This window comes from Brachionichthys hirsutus, chromosome 1, assembly GCF_040956055.1.
Source record: "Brachionichthys hirsutus isolate HB-005 chromosome 1, CSIRO-AGI_Bhir_v1, whole genome shotgun sequence".
In the NCBI taxonomy this organism is placed as follows: Eukaryota; Metazoa; Chordata; class Actinopteri; order Lophiiformes; family Brachionichthyidae; genus Brachionichthys; species Brachionichthys hirsutus.
In genome coordinates this window covers 10,061,879-10,084,647 of record NC_090897.1, presented here as the reverse complement: position 1 = coordinate 10,084,647, position 22,769 = coordinate 10,061,879, and the positions used below count along the sequence as shown (strand labels likewise).

The following is a 22,769-nucleotide window of genomic DNA, read 5'->3' as shown; positions in this document are numbered from 1 at the left end:
AGGAACACGGGTTATAAAACAACTTGAACTTCGTGTACTTCTGTTTGCAACGCCTGATCCCACTTTAGATCTACTCACAGCAGGAACGCGACTTCATCGGACCACACAACTGAGATCTGGTTATTCTGCTGTACATGGCCCGTTTTGTTCTTCAGTAATGTGTTCACGATATTTGTGAAAACCTTAATCAGCCCAAGGAATGACATTAATCAAAGGCATAATGCTTTATTTAATACATTCTCCAAAAAAACAATGTGTTCAAATGTTTTTTTCCCAGAATTTTAAATATTGCAAATTTAGAAAAATAACATTTATACATACAAAAGATATTCGGATGGTAATTTCTATCGCCTAAGACAGACCCCCCTGATGCTCAACAGAGGTTTTCAAAGTCACCATTTACAGAAACACAAACTTCGACGGCAACAGCGAGCAAAAGCTAAAACAAGCTGCATAAAATGTTTCCGTACTCCACTTGTTTTTTTGGAATATTATTATTCACAAACACTCAAATCACACAGAAATGACATGAACACCGAGTAGTGGAAGATGATGATCTTACCGTCTCATAATAAACAACCACAGCCTCACGAACGCGGTGACCTTTCGAGCCAGCAGCGGCGTAATTACTTTTCTTCAGACTGAAACGCTGTGACGCAAAGGTTAACTTCTCCCCTGCTGTTACGTCAAGATTTTTGATGCATAGTTTAAATTGGCAGAGGCCGATCGTCAACACATAATCCAAGCTTAACGCCTAAATAGCATGTTCTTGTGATGATTTGATTGATTTACCCTTAAATGTTTGAAGTGAAATAAGCCGAGCCAAGAAACGCAGGAAAGTTGTGAACAGCTTACGCTACTAAAAGATTGATTATGACTGCAAGCAGAATGATTGACATGGTTGATGGCTAAATATATTACAACTAAAAAATTGTGGTTAAGAGGCCGTCCCCGGCAGTAAATCAAATCTTGCTTAAGTAAAACAAAACAAAATAAGATACAAATTGAGCCTGTGTTCCTACATTTAAATTGAAAATGGATTAAAAAAATCTGTGTATATACATAGAATGATCAATATCACTAATTATAGCGACGTATACAGTGCAGTGGTTTATTGAAACACTTGCCATCCTATCCCAGTCCAAATATCAACCATTGTGAGCCATTGTTTTTTAAATGACCTTTCAGGGCACAGCCATCCTAAGCCAAGCTCAACAAGGTGCAGGTCGAGGACACGCTGGAGGAACGCTCATGGACGCTGTTGTTATTATCCAGGATTCCTGACACAAACCGCATCTTTGAAGCGTCGCGGCACTCGAGGGCAAAAAGCAGTCTCGGGCAGAGGACCAGAGCCAGCCTACGGAGGACAAGGCGGAATTTACTGCGGAAGCTTCGGTTCATCCAGAAGTAGAAGATGCAGTTTAGGAAGCCATTGGAAGTTGGCAGCCACACCACCACAAACTCAATCCACTCCGGCACGCTGCAACCAGAGACTGCTGTGGGTCAGAACACACAGGGCTGAAGAGGGGCCAGAATCCGGACAGCAGCTACAACAGAATGACTGATCAATCTTTATCAGATCTAAATGCGTTCATAATTGAAAAGGTAGCGTTATATTCATTCAGAAAAGACATGCTGCTCAATCATTGGCTTTGACTGCGTAGATGAAACAAAAGTCAGCGATTTGGGGAAACTGAGATCCACTTCACAGTGAGGCTCAGAAGCATTTGGACAGCAGTGCATCCATTACAGCCCTCTTTGAAAAGGTCTTCACTTCTATAAATATTCACATGCGACTCCATGTTCAGTCTTGATGATGCCAAGACTCCATGGATGAGGTGAGAAGCTGTCAAAAATGGCCTGAGTCATCAAACTGGCCTTGAATTTGTATATACAAGCCAAGATTACAAAAATAACGCAACAGCTTTTTTTCCTTCTTTCTAGTGAACTTAATGGAGGGGGGGGGGGGGGGGGGCAATCAATACCAATTTATCTAAAAGCCCAATTAAAAATTGTAGCTATTCAAATACCCACTTTTAAGTTGTTTTTGCTGCCTTTGAAGGCAGGAATTTCATCAAAATAAAGCAGTAAGAGGACAAGATCTAAGGGGAGCTCTCAAGCGTTCTTTAATTTCCTCCCGACACAAATGGTGCGTCTTTAATATTAATACGAGATCACAGGCTGTGTTTTTGTTATTACCTCATCTTTCCTCATGACCGGGTTTCAGGAGCAACAGTGGAGATCTAACACGCATTGAAGATGAAACTATTAAAACTATAAACTCCTTTCCCAAGTCGTGTTTTATGTCGAGCAACACGGTTTATTCAATTTAGTTTAAACAACGGTCCGTTCTTTTCTCTACCGATGTTGTGGATCACTCCACTCGTGTTTTCTTGGTGGCTGAGTGTTTCAGCAAATTATATCCATCCATGATCCATCCACCTGTTATCTGTGTTTTCCCACCAGAGACCTTAATCCATGTCAGAGGCTCAGTAGGGAGCAGATATGATCAGTGTCAGGTTACCTTTGAGATGAATAATCCATCACTTACCATTGTATATCATAGCCGCCATGCAGGGTGTCCAACAGGAATAGTAGGCCGCCATCACAGGCACCAGCACCTTGGACGCCACGTCGTGCCTGCTGCGGCGCGCGCAGCAGTATTTGCGCAGCTTCAGCCGCTGCGTCCTGGCGGCGCGCCACACTCTCAAGTTTGCGAAAGTCATGACGATGGAGCACGGGAAGAATATAAAGCACGTCAGGCTCAGGGAGTAGCCGACGTTCGAGGAGTAGGACGGGTTGCAGACCAGCGACGCGCTAGAGAAATTAACCTCGATGATGCCGTCTGGGAACAAGACCGGCAGCAGGACGCAGGGGGGGAAGCTCCAAGCGAAGGCGATCAGGAGCATCGCCCTCCTCCTCGGCATCAGGGTGGAGTACTGCAGCGGGTAGAACACCGCGACGTAGCGCTCCAGGCTCAGCGTGGCCAGCGTGTACATGCACGTGGAGTAGACGGTGGCGTTGCAGAAGGCCACGACATGGCACAGCGCGTCGGGGCCCTCGGCGTGGTCCTTCAGCAGGCTCACCCCGAGATTCAGGGGCATGACGAGCAGCGCGAACGCGGAGTCCGCGGCCGTGAGGGAGAGGAGGAAGTAGCGAGAGTTCCTCGACCAGCCGGCCACGGAGGAAGTGATGACCAGGAGAACCGCGATGTTTCCCAGGGTGATCATCACGCCCAGAACGACGATGATGCTCACTTTAACGGAGCGGTGCGTCAGCTCCTGCGCGCTCTGCGGGTCCACGCCGGGCAGGGCCGCGTAATCGGGCATGGAAAGGTTAAGTCTGGCGTGCATGCTTCCTCACAGAGGCATGCGCGCAGGCAAAACATAAGAGCCGAGGGGGGAAAGGTTAGAAAGCAGCCGCTCGTCGTCCCGCAAGCGGCAATCAGCGCACACCTGATGCAATTAGCGCACAGTCGCCGGTTAACGTGACGTCACAATTTGTTTGGTTTTAATAGCAATAATTTAACAGATCATTACGTTGACGCGTTTCAGTGTGATGTATGAAATAGACTAATTTTACAGGTTTAAAAAAAAAAAAAATATTGGTGAATATCCACAGACATTCGTTTTTTCTGTTGGGCTAAAATAATTAATTCATCAGTCTTGGATAGTAAAAGCCTAATTCAATTATCAGCGCTTGTTCTCATAAGGCGCAGGTTTTTTTATTCATATATCTGGTTATGGTGGAATATGCATATGTTTGCAGAGCCATATGAACATATAAGGAACAGATCTGTGGCAGCTGTAGGGCAAATAGACGACGTGGAGATAATTTAAGAATCCACAAGGTCACAACCAACGTTCCCTCTAAGCAGGTGCGCTCGCGCGTAATTACGCACAGCTGATACGGTCTTCGCGCAGCGAAAATCTACATTGCGCATAAAAAAAATCCAACCTAAATTAAAAATAACATAAACACGTAAAAATTAATTCTGTGCTATTTTCCACTGAGTCAGTGAGTTACCGGTGACTGGCTGCTCCGGCTAATGATGAGATTCACATGTTTTTACGCATCTAATAGACGCCATTGTAAACTCTCCAGGACTCTCGCGGGACCACAGTACACACATCCTTTGCTTGTTCATTTTATCTGTTTTATTTGTTGATTTTTATTTATATATTATTTATTTTTATACTATTGTGCACTTTGAGATTTGCTTTCAAATGTAAAGTGCGTTTAAAATAAAATGTATTATTATGATGTTGCTCTAAGTTGTCCAAGGGACTGCTCAGGGAGTTTGTGTGTTTGCTCAGATGCATGAAGAATTAGAGGGAACATTGGTCACAACCAAGAAGGAGGCATCAGTTTGATAAGGCTAGTATTTTTTAGGGATGTTATTACATAAGTACTTTAAATTCTTGAGTCCTGGAGTTTTTCATTCCTATGATTTTCTATTTTCCACATAGGATTTCATGACCCGGTAAATAGGCTCTAAAAGTTTAGCGCTGTCTCTGAAAAGTATCCAATTTATCCATATGGAAACACTGGGTTTATTTTCCTGGATAAAGCAATTAAGTTACCAGTGTGGGAGGATAAAAAAAAATGCAAAAAATAAAATAGAAAATATGTTTGTTTTTTTTGCTTTAACTTCTAAAGTGTTCTTGTGCTTGCAAACTGAACCCATTCCATACAGGCCAACAGACAAAACGGTGTTGAAATAAGCAGTTTTATACTTAACCATTACTTTATAAATGATCTTGTATATTTTATATTTCTGTTGTTAATGTATTGATATTTTATTTACATGAGCTGTACACAACTCAAACCCATCGTAATTGTAATGTTGTTTGTGCTGGATTAGGCTTTAGTAATTACCTGGCGTACTCCTACTGTGGAGCTGTCCGTGGTGCTGACACACGGCCGCTTTTGTTTTGTTGTGTGGGGGGAAGCGTTGTTTCAGGGGGCCCTCCAAAACAAAGAGGCGCGTTTCAGCACCACGGACAGCTCCACAGTAGGAGTACGCCAGGGTATAAATGAACAGGCACCTACAATTTAGTTTACATCCCTGAGACACATATAGACTTCATCACTTGTTCCACATCAGGATCATCAACATCACAATCTCTTCACTTTTGCTTACAGATGGAAAAACAGTTTGGCCATGCAGGGCTTTTATTACATCCGGAAGAATTGTCTAATCAGAATTAATGGTGCATAAATGTGGCCTCTGCAGCACACACTGCTATGACCTAAATGTATTGAGCATCTCATGATTAATTAATAAAGCAAATATTATATGATTCAAAGAGCTGTAAGACTCAAACGCTGGTTCTATCAAACACTAAGACTGCAGGGCAGCCATCGTGGTCGGCTTTATCCCCAACAGTATAAGAAGTCAGTCAGCAGTTCAGCACTATTTAGGTCCCAGAGAACGCACCCTCAGTCACAGCCTTGGAGGTGTGACATCTCACAACCATTCATCAACCAAGTTCCATGATCACACACTATCAGTGTCAATGTTTTGTCCACCGTCTGTTTCAAAGGCATCAAGGATTTTGTACTGATAGTTGCTATAGCTGTCCTCATGCATATAATAAATACACAACACGCCTGCAAAAACAAGGGCAGGAAAGAGTGTCTTTGACCTTTCCCGCTAAGGAAAGCATCTGTTTCAGCCATATTCCTCTGTGTGACAATCAGACCATTAAGCAGCACACTCTTCCCAGCCACAGACACCCAATTTCCCTCATCTCCAAGGATACTACTAGATACACTGACAGATATCTGTGTTTGATATATGTGTTGCTCGCTCTCTAATGAGTGGATTTCTCTCGTCAATGTCTTACATGGGACCTGATGGGGGAAATGGACTCAGGCCCTTGGGATAATATTTTCAGCCCTTTTTCACTCCTTTATGTCCATGACAGCACCTGATTCTGTCTCATTGTGAAGCACCAGAAGGGCACATAAATAGCACAATAGGCTATACAGCATATATTGCTAGATTAGGTGATAAGAGTGAGTGCCTTTCCTTTTATTTGTCCTCTAAAATGTCCGATTTTAGCTCCAATAAATGTAGAAGGTTCATTCATTGCATTTTTTGTTTTCCAATGCAGCTTTCATTCATAAATCCAGCTGCCTTTAGAGTATTTTTGTGAGGATCAAATGGTCAGTGTTTTTGTTTGTTTGTGTTTCTGTGTTGACTCTACGTGTGGGTGGTGCATGCACAAGCAGTCCTTGCCCATAGGTGCATGTGTAAATGTAGATGGCCCCACGTGAACACGTGTGAGGTAGCGTGGATGAATTTGTACATGCTTGCAATTGAATATCCTGTGAGTGGGTGGACTCTTCCATCAGACGCATACTGTACACCATTTCCTGTTGTGGAGGAAGAGATAGCCTTGTATTTGATGTGTGTGTGTTTGTGTGTGTGTTTGTGGGCTGCAACACTATCTAATTCTGCCAGGGAGGGATGATACACAATGTGTAGGAGAGATATAGCAGGGAGAACAAAAAACCCTTGATAGGTTTGCATTATGAAAATGGTGCAGAAGATTTATCTTATTTTTTTGCTCCTTCACAACAATTTGTCCTGTGGACTCAAATAGTGAAGATCATCTTATGCTGTGTGCAGAGATGGGTGCAGAACCTGACTGGGGACGTGCTGTCAGTGAACTGCTTATACATGATCATGCATTCCATATGAAAGATAGAATGAATATAGAACAGTGTTTTTTTGGTAACACTGCTGTTACCTTTAAGGTAAAACAAGAAGAAGCAGATGACAGCAGTACTTTAGATAACTGAAGAACATGTAGAGGATGTAAATAATGATTATTATTGTTTAATGGTTATTGCCACTTCAGTCTAACATTATATGGTCTATAAAAGTGGTTCACTCCAATTCCACGCAATGATATTGCCTCCAAATGTGAATTATAGTGAAATAAAAGAGCCTCTGCCGAGCAGCTCATTCCCCTCATAATTACACCGTCCACATGGTGATCTGGATCATCACCAAAAGGTTCTAAATTGTTCTTGGTAACGTTATACACCAACCATGAAAAGTAAAAGTGAATCGGATGTGTGTTTTTAAATGGAGTTTTCAATGTTAAAATACATCATCAATCATCAATACATCAATAAACATAGTCTTTAGCGTTGAGCCATTCATGTTGCCTGGAATAAATTGGAGTCACTCGCAGGTTTGCATCGACTTTGTATGTAATACATTATGGGAATTATTTGTGTCATGCTTGTTTTGAACACAGTACAACACGTTATTAATTTACGAATAAAAGTCGTATGCTATTGCTATATGTCCAACCTTTTGGTTTAGCATTCTAACAAGCTAACAATTGCCAACTGGGAGTAAATGTAAAGTACAATGTGGGTTGAGAGTAAAACAGAGCTGATGGAGGAGATAGAAAGCGTCGAGGCTGCAGACACATCGCGGTTTATGTCACATTGTGAAGAACGCATGAAAAGAACAAAAGCAGAAATGATGAAACACTGAACGCACACAATACAAACTATTTATCTCCAGATCCAGGGCTGCCTTGAAGTCTAATAACTAGCGCTTATTAAATCTGTCTGTTCCGGAAACTGACTTTGCTTACCATGCTAACAGAATATCAGATTATAGATAGATAACATCTCGCTGGAGAAAAACAAAACATATTTAAAATATGAACAGGAGACCTCTCATTTTCCATCGCAGTGTTTAGCAGCAGACTGTGATGAGAATCACCTTCTGACTTCATCTGCAGGCTTGGAAATATATTGTATTTACTTTATTACCTGGCAGTAACATCCCAGTTGTTGTCAAGATTCAATAATGGTATTGTCAGACAATGAAAAGTTATTGCTCATAATATAACATCTCTGATTCTTCTGGTTATTATCATTTGATCTCAAACATTGTAAGTCGCTCCGACATGAAGGCCAATCATGTCTGCACGTGGAGTCATTTGCATTAAATCAAAGATTAGAGTCAACAGCACGTGAGAATTAAGGCTATGCAGGAAAATCCAGTAGAAGCCCCAGATTAATTTATTCCGTCATGATTCAGGACACATATGAAATATTTCAATGTCTCATGTTGAGCTCTGTTTATTTATCAGACGTCACACAAACTGTCATTGTCGAATGATAAATGATCTCACACTCATTGACAGCACCCCTCCCCCCACTTCTTCCCACCTCCAGTATACATACCCCTACTTTTCGATTCACTGCTGTTTAATCCAAGTAACACTAGATTATTGCACACTCTTTTGTTTACCATTCACATATTGCTTCCCCGTTCTCTAGTCGATTAGTCATTGCGTGATAAATAAGACTGATGCGGTCCTGTTTTGTGCATTCTTCATTTCTCCACAATATCACTATCCTTTTTGTGTATGAATGCAACCACAAATAGGACAAGAGTGTTTGACCCCTGAAGAGACTAGACTGTCCCAGTGAGTCATAAATCATGGGAGGTCATTTTTTATATCTGGAATAACCTTTAGTTAAAATAGTTTTTTTCATTGTGAAAAGGACATAGATATTGCAAAAAAACAGGTTGTTATACACTGTCATCCGAAAGGATGTTTTGTTTTTGATTTTTAACCACAGCTGCTTAAGATTTCCTTGTGCACACCCCTCACAATGACTTTAAAATGCAGCCCCAAGAAAACATTTAGAATAAATATGTCTTTGTTTTCTCATTTAGAATAACACACAGAGAAGTATGAATGTAGACCTCAAAAATTATTTATACTTTGAATTTTTACAAGGACATTAATTCTGAGACTGTCCAACTCATTTTAATTTACTTGAATGGCTTTTTAATCTCTGGATTTGGTTTCTGAGTTTATGCTGCACTCTCCCATTTTCAACGGAACATCAAAGCCACACTGAGAAAATAAACAGACATTTGGATAACATACAGTCAAACATTCTGATAATTAATTTGCAATTTTTACAAGATTAAACTCATAATCTTTACAGAAAAAACAAGACAGAAATCACATATTTATTTTCCTCATTGTGTTCTGAGTACTCTGCCATGAATGTCACATAAATCCTGAAGTTAAATTTGTGCATAAAACCTGCATCTGGCAACCAAACGGAAGTAATAGTTCTAATAATCTGCTCTAAAGGGAAAATAATAAACAATGGTTTTGGTTGTTCAAGCATTTCCACTAGTTGAATTACTCTGGGTGTGTTCCTGCTGGGATGGTTTAATCATAAAAAACAGCGTTAAGAAATAATAAACATGTCTTGAGGCCACAGACTCCTGATAATGACATTAAACTTGATCTGACCACAGTGAACTGTTGGTTTTTCATATGGCAGGAAATCAATAAACTATAGAGTATTGATCATGTTAATGCTTCTACTGAAGCAGCAATGATTCAATTTTTTGTTCCAAAATGAATGGTAATGTGAGAAATACCAAAACAAAAACTTCAAACAATGAACATTTCCATGTGACCAAACTTTAAAATGTTTTTCTCACAATTAGAGAATTTAAAGTCATTAGTCTTCCAAGTTAAACAGGCCGACTTCATAATAAAAACAACAATAATTTTGAATTACTGCAATCACATAAAGCGTAGGATTTAATAACTGCGTCGGAATGAAGATGAAGCTCACAGAGGAATACTGAGACTGCGTTACTCCCCCAACAGCAATGTTTGAGTTAATAGAAAGTATTCATCCTGTAATAAACAGCAAGGTTTCACATGCACTAATCTCCTGCAGCACATCATTACTCAGTATTACTTTCATTGAGAATAATGCATCTGAGGGAGCTCTTTAGATGCTCATTAAGGAAACCAGGCTACATTCAACAAAAGTAATATGATCACTAACAACACATTATACACTTTAGTCTAAACTCTAATATAATATACAAACTATTATAGAAAAAAGAAATCCAACTGCACTGATGGACCAACCCAACAAGCTTTTCTGATGTGTTTGGATTGTCCAACTTTACAATGCACGGTAATGCACCGAACTTAGGAAAGTTAAAGTCCAGTTATGAATCACTATCACAGCAACACATTGGCAGCCATGGTGACGGTGATTATAGATGTTGGTAATATCGCTTCTGTCAAACAGAGGCTTTGGTTTGCTGCCAAGGAAATGCATGTTTTCACCGATTCCAAAGTGTCACAGACGTCACAAACCTCTTTCATCCTTTCCATTTACCGTCATTTCCACTTGCAAATGAGGCCTACCCATATCTGTCTGCACCTGCTGTGTTTGCATATGGTAGCATGGTGAAAAGTCAGAGAGCACTGGGGGGCGTTGGAAGCAAACCAGTACAGCCGTCAAAAGCGGAAGAAATACCCCTTAATCATGGGGATCATTTTGAGTTGTTTTGCATCGGTGTGATTAAATAAGTAACTCCTGCAGCAGATAAAGTAAACATTTATCTACCCTGCGTAGTGATTTACAGGCGATTAAAAAATACATTGCTTCTGCATTGTTTGCGGAATCACTTTGGGTTGGCCAGCACTGATTATTACAATCACAATTAGATTATTACAATCAGTGCCGGCCAACAAATTGTAATAAACTGCTGCCCTCTCCTCTCTTGTTCTACTACTCTCTGTCTGCCCTCTGTCCGGCTCAAGGCTTGGCATCCAATGAATGATCAATGCCACCCTGTCAATGTGGAATACTGATTTAAACATTATCTTACTGCTTCCATTGACTTAGACACCACCTTCAAATTTGGACTTGGTCACCAAATGCCACGCCCAACGCACTTCCTGATTTTGACTGAGCAACCTTTTGGAACAATGTAAGATGCAATATCTTGCCCAAGGAAGCTCAAACATGAAGCGAAAAGGGACTGAAGCTTGGATCTTCTCATTTACTTGCTGATTCACACAGTTTCCTCTTTATTTGTTCTGTTGTTCACAGATTTATCTCCACATAGTGCTCTGATTCTTAACAAGATTTAACTTTTACTCTGTAATTTTTTTTACATTTACTTGTGGACCGACAATCAAAGGCAGACATCGTAGCATTCTGCTATAACAGCTTAAATTGAATAACTAAGTTGTAATATAAGTTTAAAAGCCTTTGATTTTAAAACACCCTGGGCAGTTTTCATTTGTTGCTGTAAAAAAAACGGAGATAAATCAATGTAAAAGCGACAAAATTGTAGTTTTAAGCTAGAGCAGTTAACCATCTTAAACGAATGGAAATTCCATTTCATTTTTTTTTAATCCACCGTTTCAGTCCACTCTATATTTCAATGCCCTAGCTGACATATGGCATTATCTTGAAGCAAGCATTTGAGATCAAATCTGCAGCAGTGATGAAGCATTAGTCAAACATTTGAAATGTCAGACACATCAACGTGAGCAAAGCGGAGGTAGAACTCATGCCAGAGGGAGCATAATGGGAATGGATTCTTCAACTCCAGTAGCTGCTGTTTTCAACACCAAGCCTCGCCACAAATATGCATCTGAAGAGCAAACAAGAAATGGAATGAAGCTGCATGATACCTGATTAGGAAAACAGAAATGAGTACATCACCCTCATTTTTCACTCCTCACCTGTTGTTCTGCCATTTTCTCCTCTGCACCTCCTGCTTCTATAAATGTCACGGCAACTTTCTGTTGATTATAAAAGAGTTTCCCGCCAAGATGGAAATAACATGTTTGTGCTATGCGCTTAATCTTCGCTTCTTTCTTCTTTCTTCTTTCCGTTGCTTTTTTTTCAGATCACCTATATCTGTCTTTTTTTATATCTAACTTGTCTGCATTTGTGCTTAACAGTGACAACGTACATAACGTCAGTCACAGTTAGAGTTCTATGCAGTTTATTATATATATATCTGTCTAAAGACTATTACTTTTTCCTGCCTTGCTAGTTTGATGACAAACTGGAGTGTTTTCTTTTTGCCATCTGTTTCACTGTGTAGTTCCTGGACAACTTGAAGGTACTCTAGATCCTCGCTTTATCAGCCTTGCCTCTTCAGTAGGATTGAATGTGTACTTAGCTGAAATATGTATGACAAAAGACAAAAAAAAAATACATCAATACTCATCCTCATGTTTAAGGAAAATCTAAAGGAAGTTTACTCATTCAAGTATATGGCAAAAATATTTTGTAAATAATCCTATTGCTTCTGTGAAAAACATTTTAAGTTGATTCATTTAAAGATTTCAAGTTGAAAAGTGGAATTGGATGGAATTAATAGATAATGATAAAAGGTAAATGTGGCAACCCCTGATCAATGATTCATTAAAGCTCCACCCACTTCTGGTATAAACCACACACGTTCCAGAATGTGGATTCAGTTGGCTGATTTTATGTAAACTAACCAACTAACCAAGATATAAGCGCAGTAGCACATGTCAGATTGAGTTTTCTTGACTCCACGCAACAGCATCCCAAAAAACGCCGCGCCAGCCTGTTGGAACTGGTGAGGTGAAGTGTCTTCAGTCTGTAAATAGAAGTCCTCTGGCTTCTGACTCAACCTTGGAAGATTACCATGACCTTCCTAGCTGAATGAGAATCTACACACGGTCTGATTTAGACTCTGCTATTCATCTATGAAGGTTGGAACAGTGATTTAACAACATCTGATTCCCATTTCAAGAATGCTAGTCAGAGGTTAAATCATTTTGGCACCGCATCAGATTTTAAAAGCAGCATTTTGTTTTCAATGTTGGAACAAAGGTCTCACATTGAGCTATTTGAACTAATTGTTTATTGAAAACAGCTGACTATAATTATATTTTCATTTTGCTTCCAGCTGTACCTTAAACAAAAAGAATTCTCCAAAAGCCTTACAATGTTTTTTAGATCAGATTTGCCTCGGACGAGGTATTATTTGATTGTTTAATTGTTTAAAAGGATCCCCATTAGCTCCCACCTCGGTGGGTGCTAGGTATGATTATGATATTGAAAATGATATTGTTTAGCAGCAGCATTTCTGTATGGCAGTTTATCTAGCCAAACAATGGTAATTAGTATACTACATTTTATAGCTCATTTCATAAACACAGCAGTCATTTGTGATAAAAGTGATTTGAATAAAAGGACACCCCTTCCTCCTTCACCATTCATATTGTTTAATCTAACATCCAATAATCTCAGCTGGGAATGCTGAGGTGTTGACCAAGATGCGTCTTCTAGAGATTCATCATTCTCCAGTTTACCAGATTGCTCATTACTCTATGTATGCATGTCAACTTTAGAAGAGTTTCTCTTGAGTAATATTTGGGTTCAAACAATTTCCACTTGCAGGACTCTCTGATGGAGGAACGGTAAAGCTCACTGCAAGTCACTGGAGATCAAAGGTAATCATTTCAAGGTACCATTTTCTCACTAACAGAAATGACACTTTGAATGAATTTAGTCAGCTCTCTTTTGAAAACTTTGACTTTGTAGATGATTGAGAGTCAGGATAGAGTGTAACAGATTATTGAAAGTCACAACAATATCATTTTAAAATATCCACCCAGTAGACGACTGAATCTCAAGGGTCTATTATCATCTTTGTGAATAAGCATTTTTTTTGTGCAGTTACTGCTCATCATATTGTTGTTTTGATTCTGAATTAGTTTTTGTTTCTTCTGTGGTCCTCCGGTTTTGCTGCCCTCACTCCTTTCTCTGTTTCTTTGCTTGTAGTGTGTGTGGTTGCTAAAGGCAGACTGGTTGGTGTCTGCATGTCTCGCATTCTGCTCCTGCATGTATTTCCGTTTCCCCGTGTCATTATCTGGTTCCAGTCTTTGTTTGGCAACACCTGACTGTCCTCTGCAACATGCAGGGTTTGCTGTTAGGCTGTGTATTTTTGTTATATTTATTATTGACGCCAGCCCATCCTCTGCTGTTTTATTTTTTTGTATCTTGCTTTTGTTTGGCTGTAAATATTTATTGTTAGTTATTTCACAATGCTCATTCTTCAGTATTTTTTTAGATTTAGCATTTTCAATAAAAGTGTATTTTTGTACTGTTTTCCTTCACCTGCTCTCTGCTTCCTGGGGTTCATAAACTCAGCCTCAGGAGTGACAGAAAAAGCACAAAATGCACCCTAATGCTCATTGAAGCCTTATAATTAGCAGTGCATGCCACGTTCAGAAACATTTTTCAGACCGGATTCTGGGTTTAATATTCAGAGCAGGTTGCTGATTGCTTGAACAGGTGATATTTCTGACTTGAGGGTCAACCTTGCCGCAGCCGGATCCTTCATTGTCGGTGGGATTCCTGTTTGAATGGCAATTAATTTAAAGTGAAATACTACACAGCATAGAGGAAAGGCCTGCTCAACTTTATGCCCGGTGGAAAAAGGAATGTTTATTTAAAAAAATCAGAAATGAAATAGCTGTTAGTTTAAGTTACAAAAATGTGATTGGTGAAAATGTGATGAAATTGGTGAAATGTCTTCAACCAAACTTATGCAAGTCCATTTGATTCTTTGTGTTTTATCTTGACCTGGATGGCTGAGAACCTACAAACAGGATCTGTCTGTAGTTTTTTTTCCCAATCTATATTCGGTGGTAAGACAGCTGCATCATACGGAAGCGTATTGCTGCCACACCAAAAAAAAAAGAGAGAACGTGACATTTCATCTGCGAACTGGTCGATGAAGCCTGATAACAGTGATAGAACAGACCGACAGGAAAAGGCAGATTGACTGAGCCCCACATCTGATCTTCACCACACAGAGGGCCTATGGAGACTCTATGTCATTGATCCCAGTATTACTGTCCAGAGCAGACAATAATGCTGTGTACAGGATGAATCAAGAATTGGACAAATACACCGCTCTACTGCCAAATAATTGCATCTTATTGTCTTATTGTTTTTTCTAAAGATAAATCGACTGAATTTGGGAGACGCAGGCGAAGCATCCTTTTAATCAAAACTGCAGTTGTTTGCTTGCAACCTGCATAAATTCTGTTGACTTGTTTCTATAGATAATAAAAAAATATTTAGGTATTTTGTGGTCGGTTATGGCAAACATCTCTAGGATATTTTTTAATCGAATCCCTTCCATTGGGATGATATTTTACTCGACTACTACAAATTCCATAAGAAGATGAGAGCTCAGAAATGAAAAGAAAACAGGTGAGAAAAATAATCCAGCACAGGTGGTTGTCAGTCATGTTTGCAGTCATTCACATAGTAATTATTAGAATTCAGAAATTTTATCCAAGACATCGAGGGCTGCAGAAATCTCACACATACTACAAATCAATGCAACACCAGACAATCCAAAAAAGGTGCATGGCATAGAAAAGGTGGATGCCACAGCACGGCTATTAATACTTATTCAAATAATATAAGACGCACCTGGAATAGAGACTTCCAGAAAATCGGGAGAAGGTCCATAAAATGTTCATGGGAAATCAAGCAACGCTAACGATAAAGAGCCATTCTAAATAAATGGCTCTTGAGCCTTGACTTAAACACTTCTGCATCAGAGATAGTTCAAATGTCAGGGGGTCATTTGCTCCATAGCTGAGAAGCTACAGTAGCAAATGAATAATCGCCCCACAATTTGTATCTTGATCTCTTCTAAAAGGAAGTCGCCCACATGCTTGCAGATTCCCGCCATGCTTGTCGAGTTAAACATCTCCTCATAGAACACGGCCAGTTTAGTTTAAATGTGCAGTTTATATAGTTTAGATGTGCTGTCAGGCGGCCCAAGAGGCCGAGTCAGCCGAGTGTACAGCGTACTGGTGATTGGGGATTTGGTTGAAAACACATTCTGAAAAGAAGAACCAATATCAATCTCCACCAGGTGTTCAAAAGCAGATCTGGAGGGATTTAACTCACCTGCCAACACTGGTCTACCACACACTCAGCTGTTTACTGCTTCTCTCTGGGCCTCCACTTTATTAAAACTATGCATGTGTGTATAAAAAAACAGTGTGTCAATTAAAATTCTGCGTCTCAGTGTTTAGGCAATCAAAGCAGTGACAATAACGGCACATTAATATTTCCAGCACAAGCAACCCTGGGGGTAAATGAAATCTATTTTTGTTGGCACAAAGCATATTTTGTTCTCATTCTGGCCTCCAGATTAATCTATAATTAAAATGGGACTCGGACCCCTTTGCTCCCATCAAGACAGTTTGAGCCTGTAAATCTTGGAGCCAGTAACAGCATGAGTGCGGCAACAGAGGGCGATTGTGGGATGGTGCAAAGAAAATGGCAAAGTCACAACAGACGGTCAACCCCAGATGAAGCGTTGGCTTTTTTTTTTTTTTTACACATACACATGGAGAAGACATTTACTGGACCAAGAGAAGCATCATCAAGCTCTAAATGGTCTCTTACCTGTTTGTGTGCATCAGCCACCCTCCCTCAGATAGTCTGCAACTGTTACCATCATAAATGTGTGTGTTCAGGCTGAAAGAAGGAAAGGGTCCATTCCCTGTAGCCAAGCAAGTAATGTCTCTGCCACAATGCAGTTTGCATTACAGGAGGCCTGATCAACAGCAGAACAAAATGACATTTTATGTCTCCTCGTGTAACAGTGCATCTTTCACTCTTTCATACATTTCCAGGTGTAAATGAGGAGGATAAATCTATTTGGCTATTTCCTCCATTGGGCTAATGCCCTCCAGAAAGGTGAAAAGACACAAACCACACAGCACATGCTGTAATGTGCTGCTTCTACAGTTACAGTCATGTAACCATGTGATGACGCACGACATCACTCGACAACTGAAACACGACCCGCATATAAACGTGACATGGATGCAGCTTTTCTTTGTTTCAGACCAGCGTCAATCTCACTTGTTCTTCACACTGCCATTAAAAATTACGATATATAGTTATATTATGTTAATCAGGACGGTGCAATCCTGATTAGGATGAGACAGATCTTGATTTACAAGTTGATTTAAAATCCAGTCCTCGCCTATGATTCTGAGCTCTGGGTATCGGTAAAAAGAGGAGATCAATTCAAAGTGAGCTTCCTCTGTAGGGTGGCTGAGCTCAGCTTTAGGGACAGGGCAAGGACATGCTGTACATCTGAATGGAGCTTGGAGCAGCTGTCCTGCTGAACAGCTTCTAATCTGTTAAACTCCTACTCTCACCCAAACAGGGAGGCGTCCACCCAGCCATAGCTTTCCCAACTGTGTGATAGGCAGTGTCCTCTCAACGCCCACTCGTTTGTCCATCATTGCCCAGCCCAGACAAAACCAAAAAGAAGTGACAACCAATATAACTACATCTGCTACCGCGTTCTGATCTGAAGATTGCGAACATCTACTGAACAAATCTCGAGGGAAAATGTTTTGTCATTCACAGAATTAACTTTGCATTCAAATACAACCAGACAGCCTCAGTTTAAACACACTGAAATCGTAATAACTCAATCGACAGCCTACCATTAGCGGCCGGAGGTCTGACAAACAAGGGCCTCCATCCCTCTTTGGAACGCGATATTGTTTCGCTGCAGCAGCATTTATCTTCTGCTGTAATAGAGTGAGTAACCCTGATTGATTGATCAGTCGTGTGGTCTGCTCCACAGATAAATAGTGGACAGATGTATCTATCCGCTGTGTGGCTGCTGCCTGATTACACGTCTGTCAGGGCTTTGCAGAGAAATGCAGATACTGTTGGGAACAGTATCTGCAGGAAAAGTGAGAGGAAAGCTCCTCTCACACATTACTCAGCCCAGTAATGGAATAGGTAACAAATGTCTTTCTCTCGTGATTGATGTGCTTGTTTGGAATAGATTCCCGTGTGTTGTGGACAGGACAAAGTGTATTTTACAAACCACTTGGCTGGGAGCACTTGTCTCCCAGTGGTTTGGCCGATTTTAGTTTTAGAATGTGCACATGTTCATCATTCAGATGGACCCAAACCCAATTAGACAAATGGAAAACCAGAAGACGCTCACCTCCCTTCTTTCTACATCGCCTCACCCTCCCAGACTCAAAAACTGATACAACAGAGTTTTTGATTGCTTGCTTTGTTGTGCGTTATCAGTCATGTCAATAGATAATTCCTGCTTTAGAGCCAGTGGTTCATAATTCAGGTGAGGGTGAGCCCCCAACATTCTCTGTCTTTGCACTATATTTATATAAATATAGAGGATCAAAATCATGATTAAAAAAAAGGTCCAAAACGCCAATGAACAAAAAACACAGCCAAAGCAAAATCAAGAATCAAACGAGGAAGCAGTTCAATAGAACTATGCAGGCTGAGAACAAAAACGCACTACCACAGGAGAAAGACACAACATCTTGGTCCGCAGAGGACAGCCTGGCATCACAGCGCAAACAGTACCAACGACGATCCAGCAACTAGAGGTCTGATAAGCAGTAATTTAAAGGGCAGTCAAATGATGAGAAGATGGATCGCAGGTGTGTCTGCTCCGCTCTGCCAAGCTGTCCTCTGCCACACCCACTGCCAAGAGAGAAAGAACAGAGTGAACGAAAGGAAATAACAGGAACACAAATTATCAAAATAAACCAACCAAAACCCAAAACCTGACAGTGAGAACTTTATTAGTCCCTTGGGAAGGCTCCCTGAGGAAATGAAGGTTAAAGACATATCCCACAGCAGAATTCTGTAATGGTACAGGCCACTGGGGACAGAAAGCATTTCACCTTCAGGTTATTTGGGTAAAGGCTTAACATTGCAGAACAGTCTGATAGGCTAGAATGTGTCATCCGGTAGGAAACCTGGGGCTATTACTCCCCCAGGCACGAATGAGGGACGTGACATGTCTCTTCCCTGTGATTTGACCTCCTGTTTGAATCTATGTGTAACTTCTTTCTATGGAGGCCCTTTAATTTCCAGTTGGCCTTCTTGTGCTGTACACAAAATACAAATGAGGCAATTCTTTTTTTTAAAAGCCTATTACCGGTAACAAAGTGTTATTTCTCATCTGTAGCTATCCTGAAAGGACATTTTTCTCTCTTAAAATATAGCATTTATTTTTTAAAACAGGAAATAACCTCGGAAAGACATGACAGATTGATGAATATAGCGAGAACTACTCTGCGATTCAATGTAATTCCTCTCTGCAGAACAGGACTTTTCCATATTTACTTTCCACACACGCATGAAATAGAGATGTTAGTATGTTTCTTTCTGGTTGTATGAGCCATGCTTTTATTAGTTTGGGAATTGAGCCATGCAGACTGAGCAATGGACAAAATGAGGTCCATTTATCTCCTACGGAGACGGGAAGCCACTGGAGGCTGTAAATTGGTACCTCTCTAAACAGGCTTATTCAGAGAGAGAGATAATGGTTTGTAACATTATTTTATCATCTATTTTTTTCCCTAATTCTAAGATAATAAAAACACAATTTCAAAAGTTTTGTTCATTAGTGAATCAATAGGAAAAAATGGCAGCTATTTCATAAGACATAACTGCGACACCCTGAGGCCTCATTATGGTCATCTTTGCATTTCAGTTCTTGTCAGTGTTTCCTGTTTTGTTTTGGGACTCAACCCGAGTACGAGTTGGCCTACATGGACTCAGCGGACTCTAACACAAAATCCACGAGGAGCTAATTGTCTTGGTGCACCAAGAATTTAAGCAGATGGCAGATTCCCTCATGGAGGGGATTCAGAAGTTGCAGCCTTAGACTAGATCTCCCTCTCCTCCTCCTCCTGACCCCCCCCCCCCCCCCCCCGTGCTGCAGTACCTGCCCCGCATCTCTCAGGGTGCAACGGTGATTCTGGTGACTGTCTGGTGTTCCTGGTTCGGTGCAGGCTGCTTTTTGACCAAGGTGACGCATATTATCCCCGTCTCTCTGGCAGAGGCCGGGCCAATCAGAATGGAACAGAAGGTCTCCCATCTGTGAGTCACTGGAGCACTTCTCAAAGACTTTGACTGAGATTTTCTGAGCTTTGTATTGAAATAAAGACCTTGTGTCTCTGAGTCCTGCAATGTCGGCTCCATAACGATGATAACAAACATGGAATAACTGGATCTGGAGTTTCCTGTTTTTATGAAATTGCATCACTGAATAAAATATGACTATGTCTGACGTTCACTCTTGTAAATCGGGTTCAGTTAATAATAAGCTGTCATCAGGATGTCAATCCATCCTCTGCTAAGTGTTTATTGGTTTTATTTGTATTTGTATTGTTAAATTTGTATTGTTAATTGTGGATGATTTATGTACGAAGGACTTTCAACGGAAACAAGACCACAAGGGCTTTTTTGAAATGCTCCTCTTAGACAGGATGTTTGACTTCATTTGTACTGTAATACATGCTACTGTGTGACTGTACTTGTACTCTAACATTCTATCTAATAAATATATTCATTCATATTCAAACACAGAAGGAAGAGTTATTCAAAGGCGTTCACTCAGTTATGCTTAAAATGCCAAGTGATTCATAACCTGAGTTTTGCAATTTTGCAACAGCCCACACACTGCTGACCTTTTGCATGTCTGATTCTGCACAATTAATTCCACGGCATTTCTGCTGTAGCTGGAAGTGTCTGAACATGAAGACACAAATATCAAACTCTAACCATGAAATGTTTAGTTTCATTTAATGCATCATAATCACTGTGAAAATGCACAACCATGAACCGTCCTGGTGCCCATTCTTATGATTCGTGTTAGCTCATTTAACATTGTTAATGGCCAATCACGGAGCAGAGAATCAACAATATCTCAGCAGAACCATTGCCTTTGTCTTCCTGCATCTTTATAGCAACCCAGACGCATCATTTCATTGCAGATATTACACACACATATCGGAACATGTCTTTTAATTCAGGGAATTATTCTTGCAGCACAATACAGATGACGTATTGATATCTGTCGGCACTGAGTTAATCTAACACAGAGAAGTATCAAAAGTGATAATTGCCTCTCTCTGCTGCTCGCGGTTTTGTATTGTACTTCAGATTGCAATGCCTCACTGACTCATGCTGCAGGTGCTGCGTCTCACTGGCTTCATTTTGCTGCCTACATATTGTGGATGACATCGTTACCCGTAATAACTGGTCTTGATATGCTTGGCTCATAATTTAACAAATTCCACACCAATGGCACTTCTGTCTAACCGGGACGCTGCCATATGTGCTGGTACAGTAAGTGATTCAAAATGTATGTGTTTGAAGAGGACATGCAAGACCTGTCATCCTCCAAAAATCTGTTTGTGCTCCTTCAATAAAAGAATCCAGTTCAGTCGCCGGCTGCTCAAAGGTTCTTCTTTCATATATTCATACTTGTACTTAAAAGAACTGAAAACGTAGAACAGCATGAATCTTCTTAATTACACTATGCATCGCAATTTCGTTATTTTTTATCATACATTTTTCTTATGTTATGGGAAAACACATTTTGCATTCTAATTCTGTGTGAGGGGGGGTTGTGTTTTCTCGTAAGCAGCGACGATGACTGAGTTGGAACACAAATGAATGTGAATTCGAGGAGGCTGCGAATGTGAATGGAGTGCATGAGGAAGGAGTGATAGAGCGAGTGAGACAGAATGCAGGACTGTGGTATGACATGACCAGACACTCACTTGATCGCAATTAAAAACCCTAAACTACAATTCCTCTAATCAGTTGTGTGTGACTCCTGAATATGGACTTCTATTGACATGCTCTTTGTCCAAGGATGTTAAGAAAGCTGCTTGAGACTCTGAATGCTGCATCATTTTAAAGTAATGCACACAACGCGTGGAACACAGTGCACCCTGCTGAGGTGCTTTAAGGGTACGCTATCAAAGCCCTTCATTGTTAAGAAAGAAATGCAGTGGATGCATGCAATACACGTGTAGCTGGGAGACACACACACACACACAATGAGAACATTCAAATCAGAGGAGTTAGAGGAAACCCTTTCAAAGGTGTGTAACGTTTCCTCGAGGGGCGGAGGAGACAGCTAATTACCACTGAGATATCGCATTCTCCATCTCATATGAATCATTTCCTTGTTACAGACAAGCAGTAAGCAAACAGCCTCTGACAATAAAACTGATGCCTCCTCTTCCTCCTTTCTTCACGGTGCCTCGAGTTCAGCCTCCCAGCCGTAGCAGCGGTAAGAAGCCCAGCTGAGTTTAAAAGCATTATCAAGGTATAATCCGATAAAATGGAAGCAATTGGATGTTTCCGCGAAACAACAGCACCGTGTCCCATGATGCAATCCCACTGTTTATGTTATTGCCTGTGAATGTTAATCGGTGGTGAGTGTTCAATTGATTGTGGCCATAAATCAGAGAGCCGGGTATAAAAAGCATGATGAAACAGAGAGTGAGAGAGCTCACCTGCGGCTCACAGCCCCACTGGACATTCAGGGAACAGCCGGAGGACAGCAGCCATCACAATCGCTGCCTCATCTTTTCCATTATAGCATGAGGATGGCCTCCTCCCAGAGCCCCCACAACATCCTGCATTTTTGTCCCTCAATCTGACAAATAAACGAAGGTCTATGTCTCCCGGCAAGTAGGTGTCACCATGGAAACAGCCGTTATTCAGCACTCTCAACAATAGCTGTTAAATGAAAGAATCTGTCTCGTGGAATTAAGTTTCTCTTCCATAAAATAAGTGCATATAACATCTTGTCTTCATGGACCTTGATACCGTGCTCGCGTACAGCGGTAAGTGTTTGTTGGGATTTCTGCTGATGTCAATGAGTCAGATGGGAAGAAACCCAATGTCAAAAGCAAACAGTTGTTATGACAAAATCATTAAATTAAAGCTGTTATTACACATAATAACAAACCAAAAATACAGTTTCAGTTAAGTGATGACATTTATTAATATGCAACTGCAAAACAGAGTGCTTCAACTACAAGAGCAGGGGTTTT

At 40.6% G+C, this 22,769-nt stretch overlaps 1 protein-coding gene across 1 annotated transcript; it reads right to left on the bottom strand.

Moving 5' to 3' along the window:
* Positions 1 to 1,200: 1,200 nt before the first annotated feature.
* zgc:162592 (uncharacterized protein LOC561993 homolog) lies at positions 1,201 to 3,353 on the bottom strand. The gene is made up of 2 exons (XM_068741487.1): positions 2,552 to 3,353; positions 1,201 to 1,496 (listed from the first exon to the last, which is right to left on the bottom strand). The coding sequence occupies exons 1-2, from the start codon at positions 3,351 to 3,353 to the stop codon at positions 1,201 to 1,203; spliced, it is 1,098 nt and encodes a 365-aa protein (XP_068597588.1).
* Between the last annotated feature and the right edge of the window lie 19,416 nt (positions 3,354 to 22,769).

What these genes read in the sequence shown, in the direction of transcription:
- zgc:162592 (XM_068741487.1), bottom strand. Translation starts at nt 3,353, where the DNA reads ATGCACGCCAGACTTAACCTTTCCATGCCCGATTACGCGGCCCTGCCC. An exon ending in GGCGGCTATGATATACAATG is followed by an intron (nt 1,497 to 2,551) that starts GTAAGTGATGGA and finishes TCTGACCCACAG; the next exon opens with CAGTCTCTGGTTGCAGCGTG.